The sequence below is a fragment of the Rousettus aegyptiacus genome, unplaced genomic scaffold (assembly GCF_014176215.1).
Source record: "Rousettus aegyptiacus isolate mRouAeg1 unplaced genomic scaffold, mRouAeg1.p scaffold_m13_p_8, whole genome shotgun sequence".
Taxonomy (NCBI): domain Eukaryota; kingdom Metazoa; phylum Chordata; class Mammalia; order Chiroptera; family Pteropodidae; genus Rousettus; species Rousettus aegyptiacus.
In genome coordinates this window covers 66,293,897-66,320,936 of record NW_023416311.1, presented here as the reverse complement: position 1 = coordinate 66,320,936, position 27,040 = coordinate 66,293,897, and the positions used below count along the sequence as shown (strand labels likewise).

At 33.8% G+C, this 27,040-nt stretch overlaps 1 protein-coding gene and 1 pseudogene across 3 annotated transcripts in view; one reads left to right on the top strand and one right to left on the bottom strand.

The window, feature by feature from the left end:
- The first annotated feature begins 2,925 nt into the window (after positions 1 to 2,925).
- The window catches only part of TENT2 (terminal nucleotidyltransferase 2), a 47,741-nt gene continuing 23,626 nt past the window's right edge, over positions 2,926 to 27,040 (top strand). The window contains exons 1-9 of one of the 3 annotated variants that reach the window (XM_036226307.1): positions 2,926 to 3,160; positions 3,422 to 3,486; positions 9,174 to 9,344; positions 9,548 to 9,637; positions 12,251 to 12,488; positions 22,019 to 22,133; positions 22,225 to 22,316; positions 23,774 to 23,852; positions 25,582 to 25,651. In XM_036226307.1, the coding sequence (XP_036082200.1) occupies positions 9,211 to 9,344; positions 9,548 to 9,637; positions 12,251 to 12,488; positions 22,019 to 22,133; positions 22,225 to 22,316; positions 23,774 to 23,852; positions 25,582 to 25,651 (818 nt within the window). In that variant the 5' untranslated portion in view covers positions 2,926 to 3,160; positions 3,422 to 3,486; positions 9,174 to 9,210. Of the gene's footprint in view, positions 3,487 to 9,173; positions 9,345 to 9,547; positions 9,638 to 12,250; positions 12,489 to 22,018; positions 22,134 to 22,224; positions 22,317 to 23,773; positions 23,853 to 25,581; positions 25,652 to 27,040 lie in introns of all 3 variants that reach the window. The other 2 variants (XR_004952688.1, XM_036226308.1) reach the window with 2 other exon arrangements.
- LOC107497219 lies at positions 6,771 to 7,074 on the bottom strand (annotated as a pseudogene).

Sequence of the window (27,040 nt, the reverse complement as noted above, 5' to 3'; positions counted from 1 at the left end):
TTCTTTATTTTTACCTATGGATAGCCAAATGTTCCAGCATTATTAACTAAAAAATATTTTTCTCCATTGAATTGCCTTTGTGCTTTGTTGAAGATCAGTTGACCACAAAGATATATGGAACTTTTTTGGAATTCTCTCTTCAGTTTCATCTATCTATTTTTCTCTCTACATCAATTCCATACTATGTATATGTTAATGTAGATTTATAATAAATAGTGAGATCAGGTAGTGTAGTGTAAATTCTCCATCTTTATTCTTCTATTTCAAAGTTGTTTTGGTTAGTATAGGTCTTTTGCATTTCCAAAAAAACTTTAGTCATTTTGTCAATTATTAAAGAAAGCCTGCTGGGATTTTGATTGGGATTGTATCAAATCTATACACCAATGTGAGGAAGAATTGACAGTTTTATAGTATTGAGTCTTCTGACTCATGAACATAGTATATCTTTCAGTTTGTGTCTTCTTAAATTTCACTCATCATATTTTATATTTTCTGTGTACGACTTGTATATCTTTTAGCAAACTTGTCTTTAAGTATTTCATATTTTTGATGGCATTTTAAATGGTATCTTTAATTTTAATTTCAGATTGTTAATACAAATATAATTGACTTCGATCTGTTGGTTTAATACTGTACTACCACTGATCTTGTTTATTAGTTCCAGTGGCTTTTTGTAGATATTATAGGATGTGCACCATAGATCAAGTCATCTGCAAACAAAGCCAGTTTTCTTTCTTTTTCAGTTTGGATGCTTTTTAGTCCTTTTTCTTGTCTATTGCACAGGCTAGGATTGCAGAACGATGTTGAAGTAATGAGTGCAGAAATCCTTGCCTTGTTCCTGTTCTTAAGGTGAAAGCATTCAGTTCTTTACCATTAGGTCCGTTGTTTATTATAGATGCTAACAAATTGAGGAAGTTTCTCTGTATTCCTAGGTTGGATGTTAGATTTTGTCCAATGCATTTGCTGCATCCATTGATGTAGTTTTTCTCTCTTTGACTTGTTAATATTGTGAACTATATTGTTTGATTTTCCAATTTAATTCAACCTGGCATTCCTGGGATAAGCCTGTATTTTGTCATGATGTATTATCTTTTTAAATATATTGTGGACAAAAAATAGAATTTTGTTAAAAATTTTTGCACCTGTATTTATAAGATTATTGGTCTGTAGTCTTCTTGTAACATCTTGCGTTTGGATATCAGAATAATGCTGGTCTTACAGAATGAATTGGGGAGTAGTAGTTTCTCTTCTTCCATTTTCTGGGAAGCTGGAATGGTTGTATTATCATTAGATAAACTACACTTTAGAACAAAGAATATTATCAGGAAAAGAGAGTCATTTATAAAGTGGATGATTTCATGATGATAAAATAATTTTCATAATCAATTCCATTAAGAATAAGTTCATCTAAATGATAGAATTCTAAATGTTTATGCAGCTAATAGCAGAGCTTCAAAATTCATGATGCAGAAACTGATAAACACAGCAAGGAGAACTAGGTAATTCATAATTATAGTCAGTTTTCAATATTCCTCTCTTAATAATTAATAGAATAAGTTGACAGAAAAGCAGTATGTTCCAAATCCCCCAGGATTTAGAAGATTTGTAACATCAGCTAACTTGATATGACTGACATTTTTAGGACATTTCACCCAACAACTGCACATTCAGGTTAATGCACAATGAACATTTACCAAGACAGATTATACTGTGGGCCACAAAACAAGTCTCGATAAATTTAATATTATTTAAATTATACAAAGTATGTTATCTGGTCATAATGGAATGAAATTACAAATCAACAAGATATCTGGAAAATTCCTCAATATTTGGAGACTACATAACACACAAATAGTTCAGGGGTCAAATAAAAAAATCTACAGAAAAATTAGTATTTTGAAATGGGGAAAAATGAAAATATATCAAAATGTGTGGGATGCAGTTAAAGCAGTACTTTGGGGGACACATCCTACCAAATGCCTATATTACAAAAGAAGAAACATTACAAATAAAAAACTTCAGTTTTCAAGTTAAAAAACTATAAAATTAATTTTAAAAAATCAAAAAAAAATTTAAAGGTAGAAGGAAATAAACATAAGGGCACAAATCAATTAAATAGAGCGCAAAAATAGAGAAAATCTATTAAAACAATAGCTGGTTTTGAGATTTGAGATCAGTAAAGTTGTTATGCCTCTCCCCAGATTGATGAGGAAAAAAGAAAAATGACACAAATAACCAATTTCAGGAGAGTGGAGAGATTCTTAGATATGAAAAGGACAATAAAGGAACATTGTTAACAGATTTACACATCAATAAATTCAACGGCTTTCATATCTTCACAATCATTAATCCTCACTCAAAAAGAAATAGTAAATATTTGTTGAATTGAGGAATGTTAGCTCTTTCTATGGGTAAGGCGCTGAGTTCAGGCTTTAGTGATAAATAAGGGATTATCACGCCCAAGCAGATCTCAGCTCCCTGGAGGGGAAAAATAACAAAGCTTAATACCGATTGGCAGAAGAGAGAGGGAAAGCTGGATCAGGAAAAGCTTCTCTGCGGGGGGAGTCAACAGGCTGAGACACGGCGTATCAACAAATAGTGTTATCAGAGCAAGAACTGCTGCGCTTGAGCTTGGGCAGAGGGTCAGGACAGCCTTCTGCGGGCGGCCCACAGCCGAATGCCTAGTTTTCCTAGTCGCAGGGTAGTCCTAGCCCTTTCCTCACTCGGCGCTCACGACCTCTGAGCGTCCACCTCCATCCTCGCCCGAGCCCAGAAGTCGTGCGCCTGCGCATTGGCGCACAGCGCTCGCAGGCGGGGCGAGGGTGGTGCCGGAAGTGTGGCTTCTCCCGTGCTGTTTCCATCCGGGGTCACGTCGGTCTTCCGGGAGTTTCTGACAGGGCTTTCTACGCCGCGTTTTCAGTGAATTTTTGGTGTTCCGCCTCTTGCCACCGCCCCCAACCTCGCACGCCCTTTCTGGCCCTGCCTTTTTTGTGTGTCGGTCCTCCCCGGCCGGCAAGCCCAGAGTTTAGGTCGCAATTCGGATCCGGAGCTGGGCCTAGTCATTTCGCGGGCCACTACCTTCTTTGGCTCGGGCGGAAGCGACGACCGAGCGCACGGGCCGTCGCTGCCCGGCCTTGGAGCTCCTGGGTGGGCAGTGCCGGTAGGCCCTCTTTGGCCCTTCCCCAAGGACACCTGGGAGGGGATTTCGGAGCAGGACGCACCCTGTAGGCCCAGGTCGGGGGCGGGGCGCGGGGAACTTTTTTGAAACTGTACTGTTTGTTTTGCGTGGGAGGTTCCGGCAATATCTTTTAGATATCTCAGACTTTTGGGCGGCCCCCAGGCTGCCGTACTTTTTGAAGACTCTTAGGACCAATTACTTTTTCCACTCGTTTCTGTTCCTCGTGCCCCTTCCTCAATCTAGGACCAGAAGGGGAAGGTTGTCCTGGAACTCCTGCATGGTGTTTCAAAGGGTGGTGAAGAACTAAGGTAAGTATCTGGACTTTTAATTAAATGGGCATGGCATTGCCTCCGTTCTTCACTTTACAGGAAAGTGCACAAGTTGGACTCGGGTTGTTGTATACTTTTTACCCCGTTCAGTCGTAGTAGATGGCTTCTTCATCTTTATTCCAGGGCCGTAATGTGTCTCACAACTTCTGGATTAAACAAGTAATCTGTCTTGTTTGAGCTCGCTCAACTTTTTTGTTTAAACTAACAGTCATTTATTTAGATTGCGTATACCAATAGGGTGAACAAAATTGATGCAAAGAGAAATTGTAAAATTATAGCTAAATTGGCAGCTCGTTACAGTTGTGTAGTATATGATTTTGTGAGGAAAGAAACCTTAACTGAACACTATGTGTTTGTATTATAGGTAACGTATTATTTTTGTAAATGCCATCATATTTTATGGTTATTACTACACGGCTGTACCATGTACTGATTAACAGCCAAAAGGCTCTTAATATGTACTGATTAATAGTAACATTACTTCGTTGGTGTGACAGCCGCAATTGTGTCTGATCTGGAAATATTGTGTAACAGGCCTCATTGAAACCGGCCATTTGTCAGTCATTTAAGAAATGTCCATTTCAAACCACATGACTAGATTATTTTTTAACACTTGAATGGAATCTAATTCTTAATAAAAAGGAATGCCCTTTTCAAAACCTGCCGGTGGTTTTGACAGTGTGTGAGTAGGATTTAGGAATTGGACTTTCTTCATTGTGGAGAAAAGAAGTGAGTTTAGGGGGTCTGAGTCATTTGGACAAAGTGGACAGGTAACTTGATTTAGACTCTACAGTTCTTGTTTTATGCTGGGTAGATTCTGCTTTCCAGGGAATCCTGATGAAGGAATTATGTAACTTTGAGTGTTCTCTAATTCCTTGGAGGAGAGATAAAGTTTAGGACAGAAATTCCAGGTTGTAAGTTATAGGACCAAATACTATATCACTAGGAATTACTTTATAAATTAATCTATCACAGCTTGTCTCATGTATGTTTATTCACAAGTAAGCCTATATAGTTTCCTCCTGGATCAACCTTAGTCAAGAAGCAGTCCTTAAGATTCTCTCCTTAAGGTTAGAACCAATGCAATGGTTTTAAAACAGTTCAGAATTTACCTAGATAATTCTGTTATGTAGTCAGGTACAGATTGAAAAACTGATAATTATCAAACTAAGAAAAATATGATATCACCGATATCTGGATTTTATTTATCATAAAATTTCTTATACCTGTTACCACAATTAATGTGACGTAGTGTTTTATATAGATCATTCTTTGCTTGGTGAAGAGGCCTTTCAGAATATGAAGAAAAAGATTTAAAATTTTGTGGAGATCTCCGTAATTCCGTTGTGGTAATAGTTTTGCTGAAACTATTTTAAAAATGACTTCTTACATTGTTTATAATAGATTATTATTTTGATGACATTTTTGTTCTCATCAAAATCAGAGTACTATAAAAAGTATAAGAAAGAGGAATTGAAATTCATGGGTTTTTGGTGTACTTCCTTATCTGTGGATGGTCATACAGGATACCTATGTTGGGGAGCATTGAATGCCATTGGTTAAATTCCCTAGGAATGATCCTCCTTACTTTGAGGGCTGGCCTGATAAGATCCAGACTTGAAGGCCAAGATTCATATTGAAGACCACCTGACAGACATTTTGCTTTGGAGGGACTCCAAAAAGAGCTTTGATGCTTAGCTGGGAATTTGAGATTAGTTGAAGTTGGTATCTGCTCTAAAGTACGTAAACTTTTGGCTATGGAATCCTAAGCTTTTCAGCCTTGGATAATTTGGTCATTAGCTTTGTAGAGTACTGGGCTACAAGACATCTTTCGATTTTTTCTTAGTTTGGATCTGACCATGTAACAGGATAGGAGTAAGGTGAGGTATGGGCTATTATGTCATTTTGGGTCTTCAATTATGAATGCATGTGTATAGGATTTTTTTGGGTCCAGAAGAAAAACACAGACATACTATTTATATGTATAAACAAGGTTTAGAATTTTAACTGTGAACTGATTTAAATGAATCTGAAAATAGAACATGTTAATTCCAATTTTTTTCTGAATACAAATTCTGTTTCTTATTGGATCAGATCTGTATATCTATATTCCAACAAAATGAAATATCAAGCAGAATTCATTATAATAATGAATTGTATTTAATATCATTTTCTCAGGAATCATATGAAATAGGATTTCTTTTTATGGGGTTTGGGTCAAGGAACCAGAGTAAAGATGACCAAGAAAGAATGTGAATTCTGGCAAAGGGTAGAACCAGGCATTGGTTAGTTGTCAATCTGGTATTCTGTGATTATTGAGTATACTTTTAATAAAGGATTCTCTGGAATACTATTGGTTCAGAACATTTTCCATTTCCTCTGAGCAGTGAAAATCAAGAATATAGTTTAGTAGATATGATAGTATTTCTTTAAAGAAAATCTATAATGAGATACAGGCCTGCTGAAGAAAGTTGACAAACCTTTGGTTTTTGATGATAACACCTCTCTTTGGTCCAAATTAGAGACTCAGTCACTTGGGATAAATCTAATTGTGGCCTGACACTCTTGCCCAGAAATCTGTTATGAACCTTGCACTGGTGAATCTCACTATCTGTGGTCTGTGTAGGGAATTTTGATCTTATAGAATTGAAAAAGAACAAAGTTTGTATAGGGATTTATTTCTTTCCAGAGCTTTCTCTCTTTCTCTCCCGTTGTCTCTGCTCCAGTTTTTCCAACCATCTGGTCTCAATACCCAGAGGCAAATACCATTTTTTTAAGCTACTTAAGTGTTATTTTCTTCTGTTCTAAAAAAAAATCCCAAAAAACAAAACTAAAACTTTTATAGCTCATTTGAACTGACATCTACTGAAAACGGGGATTTTAGCATCCTTATGTACTCTCTCATCAAAAAGTTGTGATGTATGTAAATGTGTAAATAAATATACTATAATAATATATGAATATATGTAATCTTTAAGTACAGTATTTAGTAAGTTATATATATTACAGTTTATTTAAATTAGTATTTTCAATGTTCGTTATTGTAAGAACCAAGTAGGTAACATTGTATTTTCTTTTTTTATATGACCTTTTGAGTTTTTTTCTGTAGTTTAGTATTTCATTTTATTTTATTATTATTATTTTTTGAGGTTTGCGGTTTTATTAAGATAACAGAAATGTAACCTATACAAAAAAAAAGAAAGTCCTGTTCCTCCAGGGGCAGCTGCAAGTCCGAGGGCAGCCATCTTCGCCGTCCCTGCCTGCTAGGCCTCCTCCTGCTGCTGGATAAAGGGGTTGAGGATGGCCTCTATGCCATCGGGTAGATGAGCACCACGGAGGTGCCCCTGCACACCACCAGGCCCAGCTGGAGGGTGTCCTCTGGTTGTCCCAGTCTCTCATGTATTCAATGGTGCTATCAAGCATGAGTTTGAGGAGTGGGTCAGACCCTTACAGGATTACACTGGCTACGCGGCTTCCCTGAAACTTCGCCCGGATCATCTTGTCAATGTACTTTGACAGGTCCAAGATACTCTCCTTTTTCTCTTTGTCCACCATCTTGCTGCGCCACTCCACTCTGCCTCCTTTTATTTTTAGCTTGATGTTTTCTGTTCCTGTAATTATTTCTGCTCTTAAGCAGAACTGTTCTCTATGGTCAAATACATCAGGTAATCTACAGATTAATGTTTTTTTCCGAATGGATATCTTCCTGAAGTTCTATATCCTCCTGGTCTAATTTTAGCTTCTTTTAACATCATCCTGGGGAATTTTGTGCTCTGTGTCAGATCTTCCTTTTCCTAGGTCCTAGGTTTTTTTCCCCTTTTTTTATACATGTCTAAAAATGTTTTTATCCTCCCTTGCATTGATGGTATAGCTAGGTATAAAATCATACCTCAAGAGCATTACCTTCAGAGACTTGAAGGCATTATCTTCACTGTCTTGTGGTTTCCACTGTTGCTTTTGAGAAGTTCAAAGTCATTTTGATTACTAGCCCTTTGTTTTTAACATTTTCTTCCTCTAATATTTTATAAGCTTTTTCCTGATATTCTGAAATTTTGCCATAATATATCTTGATATGTATTTTTTTTTTAAACTGCTTTGTACTCATTGGGTCCTTTAAATCTAAGAATTGGTGTTCTTCAACCCTGGAAATTTTCTTGTTTTATTTATTTGTACTTTATTATTTTCTGTTCTTGGAGTTTCTATTATGTTAGATGTTGGACAACATAGTTTGATTTTCTTATATTTTTTTCTCCTATATTGTCCTGTTTCCCTTCTGCCCTCGACCTATTTTTATTTTTCCCTTTTGTTCTTTCTAAGAGATTTTCTCAGTGCTATTGACTTTCTGCTGGGTAGTTCTGCTTTCAATTTTGTGATTTCCAAGAGCCCTTTCTGTTTTTTAAATAACATATTCTTTTTTTTTTTATCTAAGCAGTTTTTCTCATTAGTTATGGAATTCATCTTTTCTTTCTCTTTCCCTCCCTCCCTCCTTTCCTTCCTTCCCTTTTTTCCTTCCTTCCCTTTTCCTTCCTTCCTTCCTTCCTTCCTTCCCTCCCTCCCTCCCTCCCTCCCTCCCTCCCTCCTTCCTTCCTTCCTTCCTTCCTTCCTTCCTTCCTTCCTTCCCAGTTTTCATTTGTTCTTGGCATTGTTCTGTTTATTCTCAGCTCTTTTTTTCTTCTTCTGGTGATCTATGATGTCTATTTTAAGTGAGAGCTATTAGAATTCTAATTGCAAGCTCTGTGTGCATGGGTAGGTGATTCACTAATAGGCTTCATTGTACTTGTTAGCAGACTTAACTGTTCCTTGGTGGAAAACCGTTATGTTATTTAGGTTATGTGGATACTATATTATATAGTTTCTTTCTCAGTTCTTCCATAGATGAATTTTCTAATTGCATGCTTTGGGAAGATGTGCTTGGGACTCTATTTTCACTTTGTAGACTTTACTAAATACTTGTTTTCAGTTTGTTACCTTGCCCTATTCTTTGTAAATTTATAGCTTTTTGGGATCAGTTATTGCAAAAGAAGTAGTGAGTGGTTCTGATTACTTCATATACAAGTTTTCCCCATTCTAGTGGAACAAGCCCTCTTTTATTGGAAGTCCTTTATATTAGTTATTTAGACTTTTGAGGAGACTTTCACAATTTTAGAAATAGTTATTAGGCAATACAGATTCCTTCTCTTGTTCGATCAGATCTATAATATCTAAGTCATAGGAATCAGGTTGTCATTTGATGGTTCATATCTTTAAATAAATTAAATTGGGAATAAATGTAAGAATCTGTAGAGTTTCATTCAATGTTTTGGGTAGTTTCTTTTTAATTAGAGTATGTGGTGATAACTTAATTTCTAAAAGGTTTATTGATAATAGGGTAAATTTATTAGGGTAAATTCATCAGAAAATTAGAAACTTACATATGTTTTAATAATACTATGGTTATTATAATACTACAACAATGATACTATTGTTAATTTATATTTAAAATTCATTATTAGTAAGTTTTTTCTTACAATAGTATGACCTAAGAGATTTTTTTAAACTTTTAAAAATAACTTTGCAAATGAAATTTATAGCTTGGTAACTAATTGTTTTAAATAGGAGATATACTAGTTACCAAAAGGGTTCATTATCTTTAAACTATAATAATTTGTTTTTTAAAACTATTCTAGGTGGAAGAATACATGTTCACTTTTAGTGAACAAGAGCATGTTCCCAAACTCAATTTTGGGTCGCCCGCCTTTCACTCCAAACCATCAACAACATAACTTCTTTGCACTGTCACCAACTCTTTATTCACACCAGCAGCTTATAGATGCACAATTCAGCTTTCAGAATGCAGAGTAAGTATGGTGATATTTTGGACCAACTCATTTGTAAACTTAGTTTTCTACTTTACACAACCCTTTTTATGTGAAACATTTGAATATAGAGAAAATGTCATTATGTCTTGTTTTCTTTTGATCAGTAAAATATTTTGTTTTTCTGAATTTTTTTTTTTTAAGGAAAACAATGTTAATAAACATTGTTTCTTTATTTTTGGTAGCTTGTCGAGAGCCGTGTCATTACAGCAGTTGACATATGGAAATGTCAGTCCAATACAGACCTCAACTTCCCCATTATTTCGAGGAAGGAAGTAAGTATTTCTCACTTAATTATTAAAACAAAAATTTTGCATGTCTTAGAACTCTATAACAACATATCTTGTATTAAAATAGTACGGACACTGTTCCTTAAATTTTGTTTTTTTGGGGGGGACCTGTATGATTAATTCTGTTACAGAATTTTATTCTGTCTCTATCTATATATTTATCTATCTTTGTTACAGAATTTTAAAATTTCTATATAGTATTTAAAGAATTTTAGGGACACTTTGTTGATTTATCCATGTCATTACGAGTTTTAGAGGTAATGAAGCTATATTTCTTCAGAAAGCTACTTTTAATTGAGATTTTTAACTAAATCAGATGGCTTCCTGTATTTGCTAGGGTTTCCATAAAGAAGTACGACAGACTGGTGGCTTAAACAACAAAAATGTATTTTCTCACAATTCTGGAGGCTAGAAGTACAAGATCAAGATGATGTCAGTTTTGGTTTATTCTGAGGCCTCTCTGTTTAGCTTGTAGATGGCCACCTTCTGTGTCCTCATATGGTCATCCCTCTCTCTGGCTGTCTTCTGTGTTTTAACTTCTTTAAAGGACACCAATCATATTGGATTAGGGCCCACCCTAATGACCTCATTATAACTTACTTTTTTAAAGTCCCTATGTCCAAATTCAGTCACATATAGAGATCCTAGGGTTTAGGGCTTAAACATAAGAATTTTGAGGGGACACGTTTCAGCCCATAACACCTTTCTAGGAAAGTTTACTACTATTTGATTTATCTAAATCTCAAATAGGTGAAATTTCATGATAAATATTATTACAATGAAAATTCCTATATGACATAAAGGAGTCAGGAGCCAATTAATTTTAACCAATTTGATTAAACGAAATTGATGTATCACAAAGTAATTATAATAGGACTTTAGAGGTGATTATTAAAAAAAGATTTGGCAGTAATTGAAAGATGTTGCTATTTAAAGCCTATGTGAACATTTTATAGCTTTTTTTGTTCAAGTAAAAATAATATTAACTAAGACTTATTGGTCCCTCCCTACATAGAAGGCATTATTCTAAGAACATTACAAATGATTTGATTAAGTTTCACTAATCTTTATGAGGTGGGTACTGTTATCCCTCTTCGGTTGAAGAGAAAGCTGAAGCACACAGAGGATAAGCAATTAATTATTTAGGTAGAAGTTGCATAGCTGGGATATAAACTCAGGTGGTTACGGTCTAGATCCCATGCTTAGAAACATTGCCAGTTGCTCATCAAAGTTGTCATTGTCATCTATATGATGATGCTAAAGATACTGATTTTATTTCGATTTTTATTTTTTTGAATTCCCTTGATAGCCAATTTTTGAATCAGGAATGAAACTATATTCCATTAAGTTTGTAGTTACACATATTTTAAAAACTAAAATTGGCGTTCTCGGTAGAAGATATACAGCATATAATGCTCTAAATTACTTTTATGTTTAAAAAATATTAAATATGCTCTTAATGTTTTTAACACTATTCACTTATCTGTGAGTAAGAGTTCCAGTTATTCTTGGGTCTGTCAAGGAGAGAGAAGTTGGCATAACCCCAAAGTTGGCATAATATTTCCAAAGGAATATTATAATTAAAAACCTTCAGGTTTCTATGACCAGTAGAATTTTAGAGCTTAAAAGGAATTGGACCATTTTCTACGGCATAAAGTATTACCTACATGAACAACTTAATATATCAATGAAGTAAATTTTTTTCCCAATAAGTAATTACTTTTTAATTATTTTCCCCTTCCCTTTTTATTTTGAAAATTTTAAGCCTCCAGAGAAATTTAAATAGCACACCTGTTCACTATTAAGTGAACACCTGTATTCACTTAATAGTTCACTATTAAGTGAACACCTATATTCCATTTGCTTAGATTCCTCAATTAAAGTTTGCTACATTGGTTTTTTTCCTGTCTCTTTCTCTCCCAACCCTACATTTTTTTCTGAACCATATGAAAGTAAGTTGACGTCATTTCTCTTTACTGCAAAGTACATAAGTGCATACCTCTTCAGCACAAGGATATTGTCCTTTATAACCAAAATACATTGATTGTGTCCAGGAAATTTAACAGTAATACAATACTGTTATCTGGAATATGGTTCATTTTCAAATTTCTTGTTCAATATCTTTATAGCTTTTTAAAATGTAGCTATCTCTTAATTTGGTCTTTCCTATTAATGAGCCAGATCATAGGTGGACTCAAAGAGCCTTTTTAAAATATATGTGTAGCACTCAGTTTAATCTTATCCTCCTTATGTTGGAGTTTGGATCTTAAATTGTTAGTGGTTTTATAAATAGAAATTTTTGTACAAAGTTTTCACTCCTGAGATGTTATATTAGGGTAGTTCAAATGCTGGAGACTAACCCTAATGTATATATATAGATATTTTTAGTAGTTATTATTACTACTCATTTTTCTTAAGATGTTTTTCTAAGACATCTTTTGCGCTGAAAATACATATTTTAGGATTTGCATAGAGCTAATAATATGGCTTTACTGAGTCAGTGTTGTCATCTATTATTTATATATTTTTTCATTATTTTCTATTTGTTACCAGAAAATTATGTGTCTTTAATCACTAAGGTATATTGCTTGTTTTCAGGAGATTGAGCGATGAAAAAAACCTTCCTCTTGATGGAAAACGGCAGCGCTTCCATTCACCCCACCAAGAGCCAACTATAGTTAACCACATAGTGCCTTTATCAGGTGAAAGAAGATACTCAATGCCGCCATTGTTTCATACACACTATGTACCAGATATAGTCAGATGTGTTCCACCTTTTCGAGAACTACCAATTTTAGAACCTAGAGAGATCACACTGCCTGAGGCCAAAGATAAGGTAATAATAATGTAGATTTTAGTTTATGTATTGTAAGTATCAAAAAAACCCTAATGCTTTGAATTGAGTAGAACATGCCTTTTTTTGCAGTGTTTAGAGTACTGTTCCACACAGTTTTCTGTCTAAATTTGAGTTCTTGATTTTTGTTAGCTGTTCTTTTGTGGAAGTATAACTTTCATATCAGGAAATCAGATATTCTGTGATTCACAAAAATCTGGGATTAGAGCCCAAAACATTTGATTTCTTAGTTTAGAGAACTATGTTGTTACTTATTTCTATTACAGAAAAACAAGATTTCATATGGATATTGTGAGAAAGTGTTAAAAAGCATTTTCTTTTGGGAGATATTTGTGTTTGTCATGAAGTTTTTGAATGTCAAAAATAGAGAATCCAGGAATCACTGGGAAAGTAATAACATTCAAAGTAATACGATCAAGACTTTTCAAAAACATTGTTTCAAATAAATGAAGTGAAGAAATTTAAATAATAGTTTTTTCAAAGTGACATATCAGCATTGGGGAACAACGAGTTACTTAACACCAATATTAGAAGCATATCTCTTTCCCCTTCCCCATATTTAATGAAACCAAAAAAATTCTAAGGTAATATAGAAGAGTTTATAATATAAATATCTACATTCTCTTGGATTGTCTGTGGCTTATATTTGCTGTTTTTGCATTTTCAAAGCTGCTTCACTCTTGAGAAATATGGTTTATAGGCTAAGGAGAATGACCCTAAAGAGAGTGTAATTAATGACTTTGTTTTATTCATCTTGGATTCCTAACTACCAGCATAGGTCTGGAACATAGTAAGTTTACAGAAAATGTCGAGTGAAAAAAGAACACTTGCTACTTTCCTTAGTTGTGCTGCTAGTTATGCTTCCTTTTTGTCTTTAATTGAGATAAAATCGTATCATAAAATTCACTCTTTTAAAGTGTATGGCTCAGTGGTTTTTAGTATATTCACAAAGTTGTGAAACCATCACCACTATCTAATTCCAGTACATTTTTATCACCCCGAAAAGAAACCTTATACCCAATAGTGGCCCCTTCCCCATTCCTTCATCTCCCCCTTATCCCCTGTCAACCACTAATCGATTTTTTATCTCTGGATTTGCCTGTTCTGGACATTTCATGTAAATGGAACCATGCAATATGTCATCTTGCTTCTTTCACTGGGCATGTTTTTAAGGTTCATCCTTGTCGTAACATGTATCAGTTTTTTGTTCTTTTTTATAGTTGAATAATATTCCATTGTATAGTTAGGCCATTTTTTGTTTATTCATTTCTCAATCGATGGACTTTGGGGTTGTTTTCGCATTTTAGCTATTCTGAATAATGTTGCTATGAAAAAGCTGTGTACTGGTTTTTGTGTGGACATGTATTGATTTCTCTTGGGGATATACCTAGGAGTGAAATTGCTGGGTTATGTTATAACTTTTTGAGGAATTGCTAAAGTGTTTTCTAAAGTGGCTGTACCATTTTACATTCCCACAAACAATGTATGAATGTTCCAGTTTCTCTACTTGTGTGTGTATGTGTGTGTGTGTGTGTGTTTGATCATAGCCATCCTAGTGGGTGTGAAATGGTATCCCATTGGGATTTTTGATTTACGTTTTCCTAATGACTAATGATACTGGTCATCTTTTCATTTGCTTATTGGCCATTTGTGTATTTTCTTTATAGAACTGCCTATTCAGAGCCTCTGCCCATTTTTTAATGGGGTAGTTATTTTTATTGTTGAGTTGTAAGTATTCTTGATATGTTCTGAATACTAGACCCTTCTCAGATACATGATTTGCATATATATTCTTCCATTCTGTCATTTGTCTTTTTACTTTCTTAATGGTGTCCTTTGAAACACAAAAGCCTTTCATTTTGATGAAGGTCAATTTATCTGTTTTTCTTTGGTTGCTTGAGCTTTTGGGGTTCACATCTAAGGAACCATTGCCTAATCCAAAGTCACAAAGATTAATGCATATGTGTTATTCCAAGAGTTTTATGGTTGTAGCATTTAGATTTAAATCTTTGATCTGTTTTGAGTTAATTTTTATATGTGGTGCAAAATAGGGGTCCAACTTCATTCTTTTGCTGTTTGTTTAGTTGTCCTAGCACTATTTATTTAAAAGACTCATTTTTTTCTTAATATGAGGTAGGAAAAGCAATTAGGCAAAAACCAGTGGGAGGAAGGAAAAAGCAAAATAAAATGGAAAAAGACTAACTGGGGATGTGTTGGTACCATTTCTTCCCCCTGCTAAGGTAGACACAGAGGAAAGATACCATCAGAGAGCTGTGTGAGCCTGGAAGTATGCTTTATTGAGTGGGAATCCTGGATGCAATGCTGCTTTTAGTTGTCTTAGATCTGTAAGGATTCTTGTCTGTGCAGCAGCCAACCTGAGGGCTTTTTTCTTCTCTCATGAAGGTTATAATTTCACAGTTTCAGTTCTACAAATTGATATCGTCCTATTTACCAATTGTCAATAAGTTAATTGGTATTGCAGAAAAATGTGTTGTAGCCGAACTGGCTGTATGTATTTCAGAAGCAAGGTCGAGGCCAGAGATACGAATCCTGAAGTCATCTGTAGTAAAAGTGGCAATTGAAAATCCTGGAGTAGATTAGATTCTGTATTTATTTAGTATTCAACAAACATTTTGGACTGCTATTTGCTAAATACATGTATTTTTTACCATATACATACAGTAGAGTGAGGGGAGCCATTAAAACTAATCATCAAAGTTGCAGGTTTTGAAAAATATATGTACAAGTGCTCTGAAGGAAAATTACAAAGTACTGAGAGAATATATTCGAGGGACGGTCTAGAGGAGGTAATATTTGAGCTGAGATCTGAAGAATAGTAGGAGTTAACTAGTGAAAGTGGTAGGGATGGAAAGAATGCTATAGAGAGAAGGAACAACATGTTTGAAGGTCCTAATGAAGAAAGGAACATGGAATATGTGAAGAAAGGAAGACAAGATGATTACAGTTTGATGATTAGGAGAAAAATGGCTGAGGTGTGGTAGACGTGGGGAGAGGTACAGATCATGCAGAGATGTGTGTCATTTTGGTCTTTAGTCTAAGAACAGTGGTAAGCTATTCATGGTTGTTTTTTGTTTTGTTTTATAAACAGGAAAGAAATGAATTAAAGTTATTCTGAGTTCATTGTATGAAATTGAACAAGTGTGGATGTAGGGAAGTTATTGTATTATAGGTAAAGGTAATGGTGCCTTGAATTATGAAGTGCTGGTAGTTAAGATGAAGAGAAATTGGTAGATTTAAGCTGTATGTGGGAGGTGGAATTGATAGGATTCGATACTGAATTCGATTAGGTCTTTTAAGCCTCTGCACTGCTGACATTTTGAACCAACTTTCTTTGGTGTGGAGGGATTGTCCTGCACATTCTAGGATGTATAGCTGCATTCCTGGCTTCAGCCTGCTAGAGGCAACAAATCCCCAGTTATGACAACCAAAAATGTCTACCAGTATTGCCAAATGTTACCTGGAGGACAGAATTGCCCCAGGTTGAGAACCATTGGGTTAGCTGGAGAAGGAGACATTGAGTATTATGCCTAAATTTCTAGTTTCTGGATGCATGGTGGTACCATTCACTGAGACGTAATGAAATGAAAGAGGAACAAGATTTGTATGTGTGTGTTTATGTATTTAATAGGAATTGGAGGATGAACAGGGGTCTCATGAGTCTGTGGATATGTTACTTTTAATATGCATTTGAAACATCAAATTAGATATTTAGAGATGATAGTTTAATATATATAGACCAGGAATTCAGGGGCCAGGTATTGATGAGAAATGTATATTTTGGTAATTATTGGTGTATAGATGGTAATTGAAGGCAAGAGTATAGAAATGATTGTCCTGGGAGAGAAGAGAGCTTGGATCTAAGACTGTTATACGTTGAGGAAAGAATGAGAAAACGAATGTAAATTAAGAGTATATACAGCTTTTTGGGGGAAGTTTGGTTATGAAGGGGAGGAGCTATAGGTGGGAAATTGGAACAAAGGTATTTTGTTTTGTTTTTTTTTAAGGTGGAGGAAACTTTAGCCACATATTCATGGTAAAGATTCAGTAGAGAGATTGATTACACTGGAAAGAAAGTAGTCATGAATGAGATTCCTTAGAAGATGGAAAGGGCATGTGTCCTGCCTATAGCAATGACTGGCTTTAGGTAAGAGAAAAGCTTTTTGGAACTGGAGGATAGGAGAGAATAGATACAGATACGAGGAAGTGTGTAGACAATGGTATGGAGAAGTTAATGGAGTTTCCATAGTTGAGTGGATTCTTCCTGTTTTCTCTCTGAATTACTATGCAAGGTCATATGTTGAGAGTAGAGAGGATGAAATGAGAAATCTGAGGTTGGAGAATGTGGAGAAGGTTTCAAATAGCATTTACTGGGTATAGGAAATTAGCGTAACCAGAAGAACAGTGGAATAGGTTTGTAACAGTATTCACTAGTGCAGAGACCTCACTCAAGATTGGTAATAATGAATTTATTAGTAGTAGTAAATTGGTTAGCTGATTCACTCAGCTCCAGGGAAAGATTTTATTAGAAATTTTAATTACTTTAGAAATTCATATTCTGTTTTGAAACCTAAAAAACTAAATTTTCAAAAATGAGTACCCTCTGAGTTTAAATTTTTTTCTCCATTTTAAAATCTTTTGTCTATTTTTCAAGTTGTTACATTAACAAACCTAATTGTTTTAGTCAAAATCTTAGTTTTATTTCGCTCTAGCTTTTAGGTGAATATATGGTACCTTGGACAAAAAAGAGGCTGTAGAGGCATCAGAGTTAACTGAGTTCCTGAATTCCATCTATTATAACTGTTCTTTGGGAATTCTGGTTAATTTGGAGATATTAAGTAAATCAGAGTAATTGATTTTGAATTTTGAGTTGAGACGAAGTTAGGCTGAGGTTTTCTTTGTACTTGTGAAATGAAAAGATGATTGTGAATGAAATATTTAAGATTTCTAGTGTAATATTTAATTTTGGAAAGGAACACATTTTTGGAGCCTTTTGGCACCCTTGGAGGAATAGTTTGGGGACAGTTATCTTACAGATCTCTTGGAGGTTCTATCTTAGAATTTTTTTTTAATTTCAGTATTTCACTTTATTTGAAAACAAAGAACAAATCGAAAAAGGGGGTAAAATATTTATAAAGCAATAGCTCACTGAATTTCAAATACTTAAAAAATATATTTAACCATATCTCCTACTTTTTTTCCTGGCTTTGAGATATGAGCAACAAAAATAATTATATATCTTTAATTGTACAATGTGATATTTTAATATATGTATACATTGTGCGATTACCATAATCAAGCTAATTGATATAGTCATCACTTCACATAGTTACCATATTTTTTTGTGGAGAGAACACTTGAAATCTTTCTCAACAAGTTTTAAGTATATAACATTATTATTATTAACTGTAGTCACTGTACTGAGTATTACATTTCCAGAACTTACTCCTCATTTTCCCCTCCCCTAGCCACTGATAACCACCACCATTCTGCTCTATGCCATTATAAATTTGACTTTTTTAGATTCTACATATAAGTGAGATTATACTGATTTGTCTTTCTGTGATTAGCTTATTTCATTTAGCATAATGTCTTCCTGGTTCATCCATGCTGCAAATGGCAGGATTTTCTTCTTTTTTCAGGCCAAATAATATTTTATTATTTATGTACACACACCACATTTTCTTTATCCTTTCATCCATTGATGGACATTTAGGTTATTTCTATATCTTGGTTACTGTGAATAATGCAGGGAGTGCAGTATCTCTTTGAGATAGCTTTTATTTCTTTTTCTGTATAGAGCTAAATAGTAAATATTTTAGGTATGTGGGCTGCATGGGGCCTCTGTTACATATCCTTTTTTCTTTTCTTTAAACAATGCTTAAATGTAAAAATCGTTTTAACTTGCTGATCCTACAAAACACGTTAGAAGCAGTATTTGGCCTCTAGGCCATAGTTTGCCAACCTGACTGAATGAATAAAACTTAATCATTCAATTGTCATTTAAAATTTTATATTCACCACTTTTATTGGTAACCTTTTTCAAATAGTTTGTAAATGTGGGAACCTTTTTTTTAAAGCTTTTTATTATGGAAAATATATATATATAAAAATATAGTATCATAAATCCTCATATCACTAAGCTTTAGCAATTACCAATATATACTAATCTTATTTCATCTATATTTTCTTCATTAGTTTGAAGTCAATTCCAGGTGTCATTTCATTCATACTTTCAGTATTCTGTACTGTTTTCTTTATCTTTTTTTGCTATTGCAGTGCCATCTTGATTACTGTAGCTGTAAATGCTCCAACTTTTTTCTTTTTCTTGGCTATTCTTGGTCTTTGGCCTTTCCAAGTAAAATTTTAAATTATTCTCAACTTCTAGAAACAAGACTGCTGGGCTTTTGATTGGGGAAAAAAAAATTAATTTTGATTGTTGTTAAGATGTCAACTCTCCTGAAATTGATCTACAGAATCAATTGAGTTGACATCTTAACAACAGTCTTCTGATCCAGAAACATGGTATATCTCTCCATTTATTTAGGTATTTAATTTCTCTCAATAGTAATTTTCAGTATATAGGTCCCACATATCTTTTGTTAAATATATATATATATATATGTTTTGTGTTTTTTGCTGTTACTGGTAATTTTTAAAATATAAATTTCCATTTTTTTTGCTAGTACTAGTATATATGCTTTGTAGTTAATTATCTTTTTGGAAAACTAGAACATAAGAGAAAAAACCTTGGTTTGATATATTATGTTAAAATTTTCACTAGTTTTGTGGACATGTCTTTCTGGTGTGCTTTTATTACCGATAGGAATGTTACTATATTAGTTTTCTTATAAAAACTTTGTATAGGGATGGCTAGAATCCCTTTTGGTATTCTTTCAAATAATTTTTGTTCTATTCTCATCTCTCTTTATGAGATCTAGTTCTTCTCTCTTATCTGTGTTTAACCGAGATGACTCTTTCCATACTACTTTTAGATGAGGAAGGTTGGGCAGGCTAGCTTTCATAGTATGTGTCTCTAGGAATCTTCTGTTGTTATGCAGTGTTCAGAAATACAGTTTCTCAGACCTTGTTTCTTCTACTTCCCTTTTATCTAGACCAGGGTTTTTCATCCTTTGCAATGTTGGCTTTTTGGGTCAGATAATCTTTGCTGTGGGCATTGTAGGATGTTTAGTGGTATCTTGGCTTCTACCTACTAGATGCCAGTGACCACTCTGTGGTACCTCCCACTTCCCCAATTATGATAACCAAAAACGTTTCTAGACATTCTCATATGCTTCCTGGAAGTCTGAATCTTTCTGGTTCTAGACCTGTTTTCCTTTGCTTTTAATGGCGCTGTATTGCTTAGTTTTGATTTCTCCTCCTGGCAGTTTCTGCTTAGTGATTTGCTTTGACTTAGAAGAAAGCTTCAGCTAGTTTTGAGAGTTCTGATTTTTCTGTGTTCCTCTTGGATTTACTGTTCGGTACTGGTAGCCTGTGAACTCCCAGTTTTGGTTGGTGTTCCACACCAAATTGGACCCCTCAGTTTGAGAAAGGGGGTGGTACCTATAGACAATTGGATTTTCGATGATTTCACTTTAGGGCTGTCCACAGTCCTTTTACTTTTCTTCCTCTTAATGTTTCTGATACCATGTGTGTGTTGCTGCTATTGTGTTTGGTTCCACCTGCTCATATTTTGGGGTTCATGAGTGATACATAGTTAATTTGTTGGCCATGTTTTATTTTGTTTTGGTTTGATCTGTTTGTTTTATTTTCCTAGTTGCTTTGTCTTTTGTGGGAGAATGTTATTTAGAGGTATTTGAAAATTATGTCTCTTTTAAAAGAATTGCTAAGTTTCCCAGACTGCGTTAGCATTCTTAAATTGAGTATTCTAAGTATGATAAAAAGAAAATGTTTGAGACTTGTGCCTTGTCATAGACTCCAAGGAAAGCCTAGAAAGGGAGAGTTTTAAAATGCAAAAGAGAGACCCAAAAACCAATACAGGTATTTGTGTCCTGGAGATGACCAGAAGGCTTGGATACAAAAGTATTGGTAGTGGGATTAGCTTTAAACGGGCTAAAAGGACAATTTATCTGACAGGAGAGGTAAAGAGATGAGATTTTATTCAGATACATTACAAGTTTTCGGGTAGGAAGCTGAGGAATGTCACATTTGGTATCCTCAATTTTCTTAGTAAACTTTAGTATGAAGTTATCTGCTAAAGAAAGTGAGGTAAGTATAGGAGGCTTGAGGAAAGTAGTAAAGGTTTTGGAATGGTGATGGTGAAAAATAAGAGCAATATCTAACCCAGAGACACGAAAGTATTTACTGAGTGACACTAAGGGCCTCCCTTAGGCTAGACCTTAAACTATAAATTGGAAAGGTGCCAATTTTGTGATTTTTATTATTATTTTTTTCAGTTTCACATCTTAGCAACTCAGATATGAGAGCAGAGAAGGTGGTTGTGTTGATCTAAGATTAGGATTTTGCAGGACAGGTGTTAGAGCATGACAAGAGGATAATGTTATTAAGGTACGATAAAAGACAGTGGCTCAGGGGATACGTTGTGGGATATAGATTGATTAGGGAAGGAAATCATGCTATTAAGGTGCTGGTGGGTTGGAAGAAAAGAGAGGATTCAAGGGAATCCAGGTCTGTATGATTCTAGAGCAGGTATGAGGAGAGTAAGAAAAAATTAGACAGGAGATTGAAGCCAAGATAGTATTTTGGAATTTAACATTTCAGAGCTAGAGAGTTCTCTTTTTACTTCAAAGACCACATATGGCTCTGGGAGTTTAAACACTGATGAAATATATTGGAGTGAAAGAAGTTCAGAAATCGTGGGAGTACATTGTGATACATAGTTCATTATGGATAAGGAAATCGCTTATGGTGATGGCAAGAGTTGAGTGGGAGGGGAAAGTGTGAACCAGGTAGGTAAGAAAAACAGAGAATAAGTCAGGGCTCAAGGGGATATTGAAAGAATGAGGAAAAGGGTGGTTTACATGAGCATAGATGAGGAGGGATTTTTCTTGTAAAGTCTGCTATGTTTGGTATGAATACCAGGGATTGGGCAAACTTCTTTAAAGGGACAGATAGTAAATATTTTAGACTTTGACACTTATATATGGTTTCTGTCACATATATTTGTTTGTTTTATAACACTTTAAAAATATAAAACCATTTCTAGCTCATGTACCATCCAAAAACAGGCAGCAGCTGAATGTTACAGTTTGCTGACCCATGGATTATACTCATTATGAATTATCTGTGACTATACTTTTCTACGACCTGTCAGTGATACTCTACTTAGTAAAAGTAACTCTTTGACTTAACTGAGTACCTATTGTTACTTGAGTGAGTACTTTTGATTGGAAAGCGTTAAGGAGATGATAAGTATTTTTTAAATACTGCAGGTAGTATTGTTTTACACTTCTCACTTTGTTACTTTTACATTTCTGAACAAAATTTTTGCTTTCTTTTGTGGTGAATTCAAGTTAAGTCAGCAGATACTGGAGTTATTTGAAGCATGTCAACAGCAAGTAAGTGATTTAAAGAAGAAAGAACTCTGTCGAGCACAATTGCAGAGAGAAATTCAGCTGTTATTTCCACGTATGTTTCTCTGTTTTTCATGCTCATTATGTATGTGAATTCTTGTTTTAAATTTTAAATAATACCTTATAATTCTCTCCTGTTTTTCTAGAAAGCAGACTTTTTTTGGTTGGGTCCTCTTTGAATGGATTTGGTACCCGGAGCAGTGATGGTGACTTATGCCTAGTTGTTAAAGAGGAACCAGTAAGTAATGAAACATTTATTCCACGTGCGTTTCTTGTGTTAAGGTATTTAAGAAATTTCATATAGAAGTCTTTGGAGGAGAACTTGTTCTCTTGTAATTACTTCTTTGGATTCTTTGCTTATTAGTAATTCAAGGAAAGCTGAGAAATACTTCTTTTTCTTTTAAGGAGTGTGCATTATGCATAACAGTAATTTTAGCTTAATTTATATCTAAGTTGTTAAAGTGAGATGGCTTCACTGTGTTTTTAAAGAGCTCTGCTTCTGTTTTGCACAGTCATTGGGTTAATATGTTACCAGGGCACAGCAAAGAAAAAAGAGCATATGTCAGTGTTATTTTCTTGGTATATTTCCTTTCCATTTGAATTTTCAGTGATTCTATTTTTAATCTTTTTTTTTTTTTTTCCCTTCTAAAATGCTATAGCGTTTGGAGTTCTTATTTTAGAATACAAAGAGAGAGACCACTGAAATTTAAAATAAGACTACTGTGATATATTCTGATATTTTGGCTTTGTTCTTTCTTTTTTTTTTTTTTTTTAGCAACCAAATTTTATTATTGAGTATTATGTTTATTTGAATTTCCTGTTAGCTAATACTCTTGTATATTTTTAATATCACAGTAATTAGGATACATTAAGCTGACCTGAAACAGCCTCTTTAATATGCTGAGGTCTCTTCTGAGTTACCAAAGATTAAATTAATTTCAGTATAATTTTAATATGCCTTATTATGGTCTAAATCTTTAAAAATATAAATAAAATTTATGGAATGGTAATATATACTTATACTACTCCAATTATTCCACTCACAAAATTGGCTTCTAGTTACTGCAAATCAGAAAGGGATTTATTCCAGGAAACTTGATGTTTTTCTAGGCTTTGAAATCATATAAAGGAAAAGTGAAAACACCCAACAACAAAAAAACCTCAGAAACAATAAACATAGTGGAGAATACTAGAGTTTTAATTAAAACTTCCTCTCATGCAATTAGAACCGTACTCAGGCACCTCCTGCTAATCTTCTAGTTTTATTCACAAATCTAAATCATGTTGTCAGATTTTATACTCATACCGAGACACCATAGATTTGAACCTTAGCCTTAAGCAGCTCACATTCTAGATGGGGAAATAAAAAATGTTACAGAAAGTAAAAATTCTTTTTATTTTTCTTGGAGAACATTGCTTTTTGTACGTTTATACTGAAGGAAAAAGTAACATGGCTGTTTCAATATTTCTTTTAAAATTGTGCTTTAAGTTTAAAATCAGAAATTGATTTAGAAATGTTGATGTGAAAGATGGCATAAAGGTTGACTTTTTCTATGATGTAATTTAGTATATACTGAAAAATAACTCCAAAGAAAAGTATACTTTGTATGTTTTCTCTTTGTTGAGATACATAAGAAAATAAAACACTTAAGTTTAGAAAGATAATGAAAAAACACTTTATTTTTAACTTTTCAGTGTTTTTTTCAGGTAAATCAGAAGACTGAAGCACGGCATATACTCACCTTAGTCCATAAACACTTCTGTACTAGACTTTGTAAGTCTGATATGCCTCAAGTTCATATGTCATCTGACATAACTATTTACTTAAAATGTCTCTCTCACTTTATTTCTGGTAAGAATTGTTTATTTTCTGGTCAGGTTAGTTCTATTGTGGATCCTTTTTTTCCAAATGAATTTAAGTTTTGATTAAGAAGAGTAACCATTTTTTCAACAATTTATTGAATTTACTTGCAAGATATCACACGGAATGCAATGGAAAATTTAAAGATACATAAGCTTCAGTTCTTTTTCTCAAAAGATTGTAGTCTGTTAGGGAAGCAAAGGCATAAATATAAATAGCAGTATGCAAAGTATCTGAAAAGCCAGAGGGGAATAGAATTAAAGACTTATTCAGGTTAGGAAGAAATAATTTCATCTGTTTTGCAATGACATGCAATTTATGACATCAAATTTTAAAAATACGATCACTGAACATGAAGCCCAAATGAATTACTCCACCAGAAAGCAAAATTGTTGGCAGGAAATTTTATTGTAAAATTTTATTCTTTGAATAAGCTAACTAAGCAGATTTTAATCCACATGTTAAGCCATCTCAAATAATTTATTTTAAATTTCCACAGAACATTGTGGAAAGTTGAAGTCACACTAACTGTGTGATGTTGGAAAGACATTTACACATTTGTTTAACAGATACTCCTTATGTGTCAGACTTTGAGCTGGAAAATCCAAAGTAGAATAATAAGTTACTACCCTTGAACAACTTATATCTATTGTAGGAGAGAAATAAATGATTTGTTTCAGTGGACTTAGGTTTTCATATCTATAAAGTAAAGGAGTAATTCACACCTTAAGTGGATTTTAAATAGCTATTATTAGATTTAGAAACTATTAAAAATAGAAGAGACATTAGAAGTCATCTAATTCAAATGAAGTGGGGTTATTCTTTGTTTGTTTGGGTTTGGTTTTTGTTTTTTTACTGGTGATCCATGGATTCAGTAACTTCTTGGAGTATAGTTTCTTTGCTGGTGTCTGAACTTGTACTTGGAACTTGAAACTTTTGGCTCCTAATCTTATTTTTCACTAACCCTCATTGAATTCTTGTACATAAATTACATTTGAAGCTTGATTTATTTTATGATTTTGGTGGTAAAGCAGTATAACTGAAAATTTTAGTCTTTAAATCTGGTATTGTTTTTCTTTAGTTAAAACATTAGGAAATTACTTCCTTAAGAAGTTTCCAGAGTTTTTAAAATACATTTCTGTATTTTCCTAATTTTCTACAATGAACAGGTATTAATTTCAACTCAGAAAAAAAATTTTTAAAGTTGATGGAATAAAAAATATGTATTTTTTTGTTCTTCTTAGAAATCATACTTATTTAAATGTATCACTGTCTCATGTTACAAGCATTTTCACAGTTAAAACTCTTTAAAAATATGATATCTGTGGCTGCCATAATATCTTGAAATGTGCTGTACCAGAATTTAGCTATCCCCCTGCTGCTAGCCTAGATATTTTTTTGTGTTTATAATGCTCTGATGAACTTCGTTAAAAATGTTATTAGATATAAACCCCTCTAAATGTGTTGGAAGTTCCAGTGTTAGAGGAATTTGATAATGTCCTTTCTTTACGTTCTTTCTCAAAGACTTTGTTTTCTTAAATTATTTTAGCTTTGTAAAATACTGTTTTTTTAAAAAATGTGCATTGGTACTCTATGAATTTGAGGAGCATTATAGATATTCACAGTATCTTTTATTCTTCAGGCGGCTACATTGAGAGACCTCAGCTGATTCGAGCAAAAGTGCCAATTGTGAAGTTCAGGGATAAAGTCAGGTAAAAAATTATTGAATTCTTTTTTTTCAGTTGATTAGATCATTTTTAGATATTCTTTTGGTGTAGGTAATTAATAAATGTGTGTTATAAGTTTATTTTCATCAGTTTTTAGAAATCATTTGGTCTTTGAAATAATTTTTAAAAATTGAGCAGTTCTTCAGTTAAGCATGCTTAACTGTACTTCATTATTTTGCTTGACATTTTGAATATTTGAGACTATCCAATTTAAAGAATATATATTTCAGATTTTTAAATGATCTCTTGCCTTTTGGAAATGTAGTGAATAAATTCTTAATGTATCTTAGTTGATGAAATGTCATGTATCAGAGGGTTTTTATAAATCTATTCTACTAGCCTGTGTTCTTAATTTCTTAGGTATTTGAATAAGAATCCTTTATATACTATCTGAATATAAAATGTAAATATTTAGGTCTTGGGTGTTTCCTTGTTTTCTAAAAAATACGGTTGTGATAAATCAGGTTTTTCTAGCCCAGTTTTATGAAAGTGGTACTGAAATACATGTAAGTATATACACAGCTGATCCTCATTATTTATGGTTTGGTAATTTTGAATTTGCTTATTTGATGAATTTATGTTGTAATACCTCCCCAATCTCCCCCCCCCCCCCCCAATTAATACTTGAAGCACTTCTATGGTCATTTGTATACATGTGCAGAGTAGGGAAAATTTTGAGTCACCCAAGGCAAATGTTCCTAGGTGAGGTTAAACAGTGTGACCGTCTGCCTTCTTGGTTCAGCTTTTACACTGTAACCAGTTGTCCTTTTTAGTCTAGTTAGTACCATGTTTTTTTACATTTTTGTGCTTTTTAGTGATTTTGCTCTTTAAAATCGTCCCCAAGTACAGTGCCGAGGTACTGTCTAGTGTTTCTGTATATGAAGTTGCGATGTACTTTATGGGAGAAATATGTGTGTTAGATATGCTTTGTTCAGGCATGACTTACAGTGTTCTTGGCTATGAGTTCACTCATACACTGTTAATCAATAGTATATTAAATGAGGTGTCTTTAAACAGAAACACACATAAAACAAAGTTACATATGGATTGGTTGATGAAAATGTGACTAGAGGCTTGTAGAAACCTAACTCTTTGCTTTTCTAGAAGCAGTGATTTAGTATTCACTAATTCAGTGTTTGCAGTGACTTTATAGAACGTAACTACTGTGAATAATCAGAATTGACTGAATATATATAATACAAATATTTTAAAAGAAACTTTAGATATTCCTGGCTCAGATCTTCCCTTCCATTTATCCAAACATCCATCCAATCTATAAAAATTTATTGAATTTTTATAGTTTTAAAGGTAGAGTTTTCTAAAGCATAAAAATCTAGGGAGAAAAAACATAAACATAAATAAAACTGTTAGCTA